This window comes from Notechis scutatus, chromosome 1, assembly GCF_049901735.1.
Source record: "Notechis scutatus isolate UNSWTSFEM ecotype Mainland chromosome 1, rNotScu1.2, whole genome shotgun sequence".
NCBI lineage: Eukaryota > Metazoa > Chordata > Lepidosauria > Squamata > Elapidae > Notechis > Notechis scutatus.
In genome coordinates this window covers 2,015,143-2,025,516 of record NC_142009.1, presented here as the reverse complement: position 1 = coordinate 2,025,516, position 10,374 = coordinate 2,015,143, and the positions used below count along the sequence as shown (strand labels likewise).

The 10,374-nt window shown below is 57.3% G+C and overlaps 1 protein-coding gene across 1 annotated transcript; it reads left to right on the top strand.

Annotated features, from left to right (window-relative positions):
- Nucleotides 1-352: 352 nt before the first annotated feature.
- On the top strand, nucleotides 353-3,683 carry FAM222B (family with sequence similarity 222 member B). Its single transcript, XM_026694479.2, is given in 7 exon segments — nucleotides 353-707; nucleotides 709-1,461; nucleotides 1,463-1,519; nucleotides 1,521-1,695; nucleotides 1,698-1,772; nucleotides 1,774-1,837; nucleotides 1,840-3,683. Coding segments are annotated over 7 exon segments (1,512 nt in total). The 5' UTR covers nucleotides 353-414; the 3' UTR covers nucleotides 1,935-3,683.
- The last annotated feature ends 6,691 nt before the right edge of the window (nucleotides 3,684-10,374 follow it).

Sequence of the window (10,374 nt, the reverse complement as noted above, 5' to 3'; positions counted from 1 at the left end):
GCCCCTGAGAAGGGGGCTTGCAGCCCACGGGGTCCCAAGGGTACGGCCCAAACACCGAGAGGGGACGAGCGGGACTCCACCGATGGCCATGGCGCTCAGTCATGCCAGGGGCCTTTTCCCCCTCCCTTTTTTTTTTTTTAACAATACCCTGCTGGGCCCCCGATATTGGGCGAGCTCCCCCCAAGCCCCCCCAACTTTCGAGCTCGGCCCCGGGCAGTTCTGAGGTTCTGAAGAGCCGGCGCTGACTGCTGACTCAGTCGGTGTTGATGGCTCCTTTCTCTCGTTCTCTTTCTCTCTCTCTCTCTCTCTCTCTCTCTCTTTCCTTTTTCTCCCTTTTTCTCACGCTCTCTCTGTCTCTCTGACTTTCTCTCCCTCCCCCCTCCCCTTCCCCAACCAGGGGACACTCCACAGAAAATGAGAGCCGCACAGCACCCTACTCCAGCAGAGTTGGACGCGTATGCTAAGAAGGTAGCCAACCACCCTCTGACCATCAAAATTTTCCCCAACAGCATCAAGGTCCCTCAGCGGAAACACCTGCGCCGCACTGTCAACGGGCTGGACACTTCTGGGCAGAGGTACAGCCCTTACCCGCCGTCTCAGGCTTCCGTGAGAACAGGCCTCCTGGCCATCGTCCGGTCCCCGGCCAAGGGGGTCGCCAAGGACTTTGACGGGAAGCGGAGCCGCCTGCTGCCAGAAGCCATGATGAACCCCCTCGGTCCCCTACGCGGCACCTAGCACTTTAACCCACCCCCAGGCGCTGGCCCGCCAGCAGGCCCTGCAGCACCTCCACTCTCAGGGGGTGCCCCCCGGCCTGCAGCCGCCGCAGAACGTGGCCCACCCTGGCCTGCAGCAGCTGCAGCCTCTGCCGCCGCCGCAGCAGCAGCACCCCACCAACCACTTGCCGCCGCAGCAGCCGCCGCCGCCGCCCCTGACGGGCATGCACCTGGGCAGGAAGATGGCCGACGCCGACGCCCCTCCGAATGTGACCGTCTCTACCTCAACCATCCCGCTCTCCATGGCTGCCACGCTGCAGCAGAGCCAGCCGCCGGATCTGAGCAGCATCGTGCACCAGATCAGCCAGTTCTGCCAGGCGCGCACGGGCACCAGCGCTACCTCAGTCTGCGAGGGACAGATCGCCAACCCCAGCCCCATCAGCCGCAACCTCCTGATCAGTGCCAGCAGCCGGGTGTCCGCGCACAACGTCCCCACCCCGCTGCCTTCCTGCGGCATGGGGAACCCGGGCGACCATGCCGCGACGGTCCCGCCCGCTGCCGCCATGGGGATGCCTCTGGCGCGCGGCCCTCCCGCCTACCAAAGCGAAATGAAGCAAGTGGCAGCCTGGAACCAGCACCAGCTGGCTCACCTGCAGCAGATGTGCGGCGAGGCCATCGGCCCCTCGGCGCCCCTGGGGAAACCCCTCGGCCGAGAGCTGCCCGGCAGGGCAAAGGGCCCGGCTACGCCCTGAGCTGTGCATGGGCCAGCCGTACGGAGCGAAGGCCGCCCTGGAGAAGCCCACCCCTCGCCCCCATCAACGGCCTGCCCGGCCCGGTGCCCTTCACCAACGGGCACTACTTCCAGCCTCCCCTGTGGAATAACATTCTGCCCACACCCAACAGTGACAGCTCAGGCTCCCAGGACCTGGCCTTGCCCTTCCACGCGGGTGGCGGAGGAGGAGGAGGAGGAGGAGGGGGGGACTGCAGGCCATGGGGGCGGCTGCCCTGGAGTGCACGGCGGCCCCCCACTGCCGAGGCGGGCAGGGGGCCCTCCGGCCCGGGCGGCGTGATACCGACGATGGAGTACCCGGACTTCCACCGGTCCTGCCTGCGCGAGCCGGGCGGGCCCCGCTGAGCAAAGCGGCCCGCACATCCGTGAACCGAGGGCGCGAGCCCGCCGAGAGCTGCGGGCTTCACCTCCAGCACCCGGGCTACAGATGAGGCGGGCATCGTCGTGGCAGCACGGCGACTTTCCTCGGAGCTGGCCAGGAATCGTAGGGGTAGTTTGGGCCGGCGTTACGGAGCTGGCCGGGCGCGCGGCTGTTTTCTCTTTTTGAACTGGCAAACTGCTGTGATCATTCTCGCCAACGGCTGAAAACTCTAGAGATGAGCTCCCTACCTTCTGGGTGACACCCCCCCCCCACCCCCACGCTGCCAGTCTGTAGCCCATGCAGAATCCCCCTCCCCTTTAGCAGACACCCCCCCCCGGAAGGATAGCCTCTGCGGAGCTACGGGCACCTCGCCTTCTGCCCTCCCCTCTTGCCAGGAAGGTGGGTGAGGAGCCTGGCTCAAGAAATGCCCCCCCGCAAAGCGCAAAGGACCCAAAAGATAGCAACTCTCTCCCCCCCAATTAAGAGACCCACTTCTCTCCCCAGCTCATTTGGGGTGTAATGGAGCCACGTCTCCCCCTCTCTCTCTCTCGGCCTTTTCTGGGAGGTTTGGTCAATATTGCAAACCCCACACCCAGTAACCCTGAAGTTGTTCCCTAGTTGGGTGGTGAAATGTCTGCGGAAAAGGAACCCGGCTCGGGAGCACCAAGGGACCCCGACACACGTTCAGCAACAGATGACGGGTAGTCCTCAACGACCGGGGAGGGGGCAGAATTTCTGTGTCATTAAGTGACTCCTGCCCGATTTTACGGCCTCTTTGGACACAGCTGAGCGGTTGGAAAAGCCGGTCCACGGGGTCATTAGTGAATCTGGCTCCCCTCCCCCATTGTGACTTGGCGCCACAGTGTCCCCGAGGATACAGCAGCCGTCATAATTCCCGAAGGCATCCGGTTTTCGATCCCGGGCAACGGTCATAAGTGTGAGGACTTTTCATAAGTCGCTTCCTTCCCCCGGGACGTAACTCCAAACGGCCCCTAACGAATGTTCGTAAGTCAAGGACTTACCTCTCCACTGTCAGATAACAGATAAGTTGGAAGGGACCTTGTAGGTCATCTAGTCCAACCCCACCCACCCACCCAAGATGTTGGGGCTGCTCTGTTGGTAGACTTCAGATCCCCCCCCCCCAGTTTCCTAACCGGGGAGGGGGAGGTTGGGGAGGGGGCAAAGCCCTTCCACTTTGCCTATCCGGAAGCATCAGCCCCACAGTGCCCAGGGGTGATGGGAGTCCCATTGGATGCCCCCCCCCACCTCCTGCCTCTGCAGCCCTCCTCCTCCCCTTCCCCAAAGGACAGGCCCCCTCCCTCCTCTCGCCCCCCCTTACCTCCCAGCCCCCAAAATGATCACGGTCCGGTTTGGAGTTGAAAAAAAACGACGCCTCCAGCTGCCTTTCCAAGTCTCTTTCTCTCTCTTTCTCTCTCCCTCTCTTAACACTGGCTAAAGCGATCACTGTACAGCGGCTGTGAACTGTGTTTCCAGTGTGAATGTGACCTGGGAACCTGGGTCTGAGTTAGCACTGGGGTGGGGGCTAGCCCCTCCCCTCCCCTTCCCTGTGGGGGGGGCAAGGGAGACTTAATTCAAGCCTTAAGCGGCTGCTTGGCTGGTTCTCCTTAACAAGCATGGGTTTGAAGCTAGCCAGACAAAAATAAAAAGCAATTATATATATATATATGTGTGTGTTTGTTTTCTTAAGTTTTCGCAGGTACTTACATGTATGGTATTCAGCTTTGTTCGGGTATTTTCCCACGTCATTGTAGTTGTGCTTTTAAAGTTGTAGCAACGTTTCGGCAGACTCTCATCTGCCATCATCAGGCTTCTGTATAGTGTTCTGTATAGTGTATTCTGTGAGTCAGACTTTCACAGCCATTTCTGTTTTAAATTTGGGGCTCGCCTACTGCTGTGCCAGAATGATTTTTTCTTCATCCTGATTGGTTGGGAGTCTTGGTCTGTGTTTATTGGTCTTGGAGTTTGCTGTGTTCTGCTTGATTGGTGTTTCTAATATCTTCTGTCTTGTTTTGTGGCTTTTTTGTGTGTGTCTTGATTGGCTGGCAACATTGTGTTCCTGTATTGGAGGCTTTTAGTGCGGCTTGGCTCCGAGTAAATGGATCGCTAACAAATGATAGCCGCCCATTTCCAGCTGTCCAATCTCCAGATGAGATTCTGCCGAAACGTTGCTACAACTTTAAAAGCACAACTACAATGACGTGGGAAAATACCCGAACAAAGCTGAATGCCATACATGTAAGTACCCGCGAAAACTTAAGAAAACAAATTATATATATATATATATATGGCACATTTCCCCACATGAAAAGGGACCGTCCTAATTGGCTGGAGGCTCTTCAAGCGGTTGTCCCCAAAACGGAAAAGGCGGATCTGTCTGCCTTGGACCCCAGGGCGTGGGGGGCTGGGCCATAGGGACCCCGGAAGGGGTTTCGCTGGCCTTCCACGCCACCCCCCCCCACACACACAGGCCTTGGTACCACCATCACCACTGCCACCCCTCCCCCCTTCGAGAGGGTCATTTCTGGCACTCTATACCAGGGGCCTCCAACCTTGGCCACTTTAAGACTGGTGGAACTCCCAGAATTCCCCAGCCAGCAGAGCATAGGGGCCTTGGAGGTCAACTAGTCCAACCCCCTGCTCAAGCCGGAGATCCAATGCCAGGAGGGTCCAACTTTGGAAACGTTAAGACTGGTGGACGTCAACTCCCAGAATTCCCCAGCCGGCAGACCAGGGCAGACTTGGAGACCTTGCGGGCTGAGGAACTCTGGGAGTTGAAGTCCACCAGTCTTAAAAGCGGCCAAGCGGGGAGACCCCCTGCTCTCCGCTGAGCCCCTCTCGAAATTTTTCTCCCAACTTACTCCCTTTGCGTTGCCTTAAATGGGATGCCTGGTTTCCCCGACGCCAATTTCACCCTTTCCGCCTTGTTCTCGCGTGCGAGCACCAGGGCAAGTGGAGGAGAGCTTCTGGTCTGCCCACCCACCCACCCACCCACCCCCAAATAACATTTCTCCCCAACACGTTCCCTACAAACACACACACACACACCCAAAAAAAACAACCGTGGGGGAGGGCTGAATCGTCTCTTGTTTCTTCCTTCGCTCTAGGACAGGGCTGTCCAGCCTTGGCCCCTTGAAGCCTGGCGGACTTCAACTCCCAGAATTCCCCAGCCAGATTTGCTGGCTGGGGAATTCTGGGATTTGAAGTCCGCCAGGCTTCAAGGGGCCAAGGTTGGACAGCCCTGCTCTAGGACGATCCGTTGGCACGTTCGCTCCATAAAATTGGGTTCCTGCTGGAGACTTCAAACCGGACGGTTAGCCTAGGAGGGTGCTGGACCCCCTGCCCCTCCCCCCTTCTGCTGCTCTGGCCCAGCTTTTTTTTTTTTCGGGGGTGTTCTCTAGGTTCCCCCCCCCCAGTCCCGCCTTGCTTGGAACAAATCCACCCCTTGAATTGAAGCCATGGGGGCCGGAGTTGTAGCCAAGATCCACTAGGCCCGGGATGGCGAACCTATGGCACGCGAGCCCCAGGTAACCTTGCCTCACTGCGCATGCGCGCCCCTCCCAGCTGATATTCGGGCCTTTTTCGCCTGCCAGAGGCTTGAGGGAAGCCTCTACAGGCCGAAAACGGCCCGTTTCGTCACTTCCTGTATTTCCGGAAATCCCGGACGTGATGAAACGGGCCCGTTTTTGCAGCCTGCCGAGGCTTCCCTCAAGCCTCTGGCAGGCCAAAAAGGCCTCCAACAGGCTGAAAATCATCTGGGAGGCCCAGTGCAGGTGGGGGCTGCAGGGGGGGATCGCGCGCGCATGCCTGGGGGCGGGGAGCATGCGCATTGCCTTCTGGGTGCTAGCAGGCGAGTGCAAGCGCGTGCACAATTTTTGGCCCAGAAGCCCCCAAAGGTTAGCCACCACTGCACTAGGCCTTGTCTTGGTCAACCAGGGTCCCCCTTTCTCCTCCCCAAGGAGGTTGGCCCCCAGCTGTGGGCCCTGCCAGGTTGGTCCGCATCCTTCCAAGGTCTGAGGTGGAAGCGTCCTGCGTCGTCCGTATTTTTGCCCTCCCCTCCAGTGTCGTCTGCCTGGGGCTTCGTCCACAAGGAGAGGGTTCCTGGGCAGCTCGGGACGGGAGCTGGGCTGTTCTGGTCCCCCTGGCCACTGTCCTCTCCAGGCCCCCCACCCCCCTTTCTCCCCCCTGCTCCTCTCCCCCCCCCCGCTCAGAAGGGCCCAGCTAAGGCCTTGATCCAGCGAACCCTTCCTGGCAGCGTCTCCTCCTCCGCTCCCCTTCAGCCAGGAGCCCTGAAACCGTCCTTCCACAGGTGGGTCTCCTTGCAATGGGGGAGGGGTCCTCTCCTTGCACTGACCCCCACCCCCGCAAGCCCGGGTTCAAGGAACGGAGAAGCCCCCCCCTCTGGTTGGGCTGGTTTCGATCCTCCCCCTCCCCCCCGGTCTTCATTGCTGCTGCTCGCGTGTGACGGGTGTGATCCCACCCAGGAATTTCTCTTCTCTCACACACTGTTTGTATTTTATTTTTGGTCTTCAGGAACAAAAAATAATAATAATAATAAAAGAAGTTGAAGCCAAAAAAAAAAAAAGAGGAAGCTTTGAACCCCTCGCTCGTCCTTCGCCACCGCCAGCCCTCCGGACTGACTCAAGCGGGGGCTTCAAGATGCAAAAGAGGAAGGTTTGGCCCCCAAGAGATGGGCAGGGGGCTGCACGGAGAAGAACCGCCTGCCGGATTCGGTCGGGGTCCGGCTGGCTGCCGGTTGTGGGGCGCGAGGAGAGGAGAAGGGTGGGCGGCCCGGGCCTCTCTGGACCCATGTGGCTGGGCTTTGCATGGCCGGTGCTCCTGGGGGATTCTTCAGCATGAGCGGCTGGGAGGGTCCGGCTCCTCTTGTGCCCCCAGCAGCCGGTCTAAAAAGGGAGGGGGGACCAGCCCTGGGTGCAGGGCGAAGCTGAAGCTCTTGGGGGCTTTTGGACAATGGATTATGAGCCAAGAGCGAAGCCTGCAATATAAATGTCTGTGGAGCCTCTCGGCCATCCGGGTCTCCTGGTTGTCTCTCAAGAGGCAGCTGGACTTTCTGGGTTTTCTTTGAAGTCGTTTAGCTTCCCATCCAAGCAGCTTCTTCAGCTCTGACCGGATGGTGAAGAAGGGAAGGATTGATACTCCTTGCAGACACAGCTGGTCATTTGCATCCTTTGAGAGGGTCGTTGAGGCCGCTTGGAGGTCCGTCTGGGTCCTCGGGGTCACCCGAGTGGTGCAAATGCAGGGGTGGAGCCTTCGTGGAACGGCCGAAAGGACCCTGTTGTAGAGTGGAGGTAGATGATGTCCTATCCCTCCCCCTCTGTTGATAGAGGGGTGTTCAGTTTGGAGATAGATGACCTCTTGGGCCCCTCTTCAATCCACGGGTCCCCTCTTCCAAACGGTGGACTTTGCTGTCTTCAGAAGAGCAGCCTTTGTCTTCTCAATGCAGGCGGAAGGGCTGAATCTGGTCCTCTCAGGTTGCGCCATGCGCTTGTGAAGGGGCTGTTTTGTCCCCCCAGCGCCCAGATCTGCACATGGCTCACTGCATTGGACAAACACGTCCCACGTTGCTCCGTTTCCCTCTGGGTGTTTCATCCTTGGGGTGGATAAGCTTCTGCCTCCGTCCCCTCTTGAAGTGTGTCTGTCTGCTGTGTTGGCTGAGCTCCAGTCTACAACAGGGTCCTCCTCTCAGCCGTCCCCCAAAGGCTCCACAGGCCATTTGCACCCCTCGGGGGACCCTGAGGAACACAGAGGATCCTCCAAGCAACCTCAAGGACCCCCTCAAAGGATGCAAATGACCAGCTTTGTCTGCAAGGAGCATCAATCCTTCCCTTCCCCTCCATCCGGTCAGAGCTGAAGAAGCTTCTTGGATGAGGAGCGAAACGTCTTCAAAAGAAAAAACAAGGAAAGTCCAGCTGCCTCCTGGGGAAAAAAAACACCTTTGCGACAACCAGGACAACTCAGGATGGCTGAGAATCTCTACAGACTTTTTAGCTATGCAACTTGGGATGAACCCACTTGGAATGGGGTGGGAGAAGGAACGGATTTCCAGAGGGGGGAAACGGTGGTTTACAGGAACCATTTGCACCACTCGGGTGACCCTGAAGACACCGATGAACCTCCAAGTGGCCTCAACGGCTTGATAAAAGGATGCAAATGACCAGCTTTGTCTGCAAGGAGCATCAATCCTTCCCTTCCCCACCCTCCGGTCAGAGCTGAAGAAGCTTCTTGGAGGAGGAGCGAAACGTCTTCAAAAGAAAAAACAAAGAACACCCAGCTGCCTCTTGGGGGGGGAAAAAGGCCCCTTTGGGACTTGTAATATAAACTTCATATAAAGTCTATAACTCCTCTAGGCAAGATGGGCAGCCTGCAGGTCACATCCATACAGGTGGTCCTCGACTTAACGGGCACGGTGGAGCCCCAGCTTTCTGTGGCTGAGCAAGACCGTCATTAAGTGGAGCTTTGCTCCCTTGTAAGCCAATCTCTGCCACACAGTTAGAAACAGGGTTGTTGAGTCAATCTGGCTCACCCCATGGACTTCGCTCGTCAGGTCACAAAAGGCCATCAAGATGAGCAAGTTTGCCAGGACCCCCAGGAGATGCTGCAACGGTCATAAGTGTGAAAAATGGCCATAAGTCCCTGTTTTATCCCAGTGCCGTTGTAACTCCAAACCGTCCCTAAGCACACCTGTAAGACGAGGATTAGCTGTAATGCCAGGCGAGAGGCAAGACCCACCTGGAGGAGGATCCGAGCCGAGGGGCAGGGCGTGTCCACCCTGGCCAAACGTGGCCTCCCCAGGTTGTGTGAACCAGACCTTCGGGTTCTCTCCCTTCGGCTGCTGGCCGGGATATGAGCGCCTGGTCCTTTGGGTTTGCCACCTGGCGTAAACCCAACCACCTCAACGGTTGCTCAGCTCGGCTGCCCACCAGGCAGGGGTTTCAAATCGGGGGCTCCCAGGAGGAGCAACGGGGGCATCGGGGCTCTGACAAAATCCACCCCCATTGGAGTCATCTCTCAAGAGAAGAAAAAAAGATTGGTTAGGGGTGGCCATGTCGCCGTTACCTGGGTGCAGCCAACACTAAAATACATCATTTCCCCCTTGACCCCACCCCACCCCCGGACGTATATTCTCCAATGGGACCCATCCATAGCCAAGAGGCATCAATCATGCTCTCCAGTAATCATCTTGCCTGCCAACAGCTTCCGCTGCCTAGCAATGATCTGAAGCATTTAAGGAATGCACTGCTTCCCCCCACATCCTTTCTGCTGGCAGCTAAAAAGACCAAAGGAGTATTTTTGGGGTTTGACAGCCGGCATGCTGAGCCTCCAAGGCCAGGGGCAGTCTACCAGGATACCTGCCGCTGAACAGGAGGCGGGTCTTGGGTCTGGACATGGCCTGGGAGGTGGTCAGTCCTCTGTGGCAGGGGTCTCCCACCTTGGCCACTTTAAGATCGGTGGACTTCAACTCCCAGAATTCCTCAGCCAGCTTTGCTGACTGGGGAACTCTGGGAGTTGAAGTCCCCAATTCTTAAAGGGGCCGAGGTCGCTTTCTCTGTGGTCCTTCCAGGGATGAGCGAGCCAGGGCAGAAGAAACTAAAGGCAATGGGTCAACGGTGGCTCTTCCAGGCAGTTGAGTCCATGTAGGGCTCCGGCCAGCCAAGGACCTGCTGGCCACCAATGGAGGGGGGCTGATGGTGGATAAAAGAAGGGGGCCTCTTTTAAGTGCAAAGAAGAGCAACGAAGAAGATTTAGAACAAGGGGTCTTCCAACTCGACAGCTTTAAGACTTGTGGTACTTCAACTCCCAGAATTCCTCCTCCAGTCATGTTAGCTCAGGAATTCTGGGAGTTGAAGTCCACCAGTCTTTGAAGACCCTTGATTTAGAGGCTGGAGGCTAAAATATATGAAGGACGGATCCAGGAACCGGGTATGTCTTGCAAAGAGAAGGACCACCTTCCAATATCTGAGGGGCTTCCACAGAGAAAGGGCGGGAGAGGTCAAATTATTCTCCAAAGCCCCCAGAAGGAAGGACAAGAAGCAACGGATGGAGACCCAAGAAGGAAGGAAGGAACCGGATTACTTAAAAGGCTACATTAAAAGAAATTTCCTGAAAGTGAGGACAATTAACCAGTGGAACAGCTTGACACCAGAAGTTGTAGGTGCTCCATCACTGGAGGCTTTTAAGAAATTAGACAGGCCCATCTGAAATGGGATATGATCTGCTTGAGCAGGGGGTTGGACTAGATGACCTCCAAGGTCCCTTCCAACTCTTGTTATTCTATTCCTATTCTGTTTTCTATTTGTGTCCAACCCTGTTAACTTTTAAGGCTTGTAGACTTCCAGCTCCCAGAATTCCCAGCATAGAATTAACAGCGTTGGAAGGAACCTTGTAGGTCATCTAGTCCAACCCCCGCCCAAGCAGGAGACCAATTCTCGGTCCACAAGTCTCAAAAGTTCTCAAGGTTGCATACCTCTGGC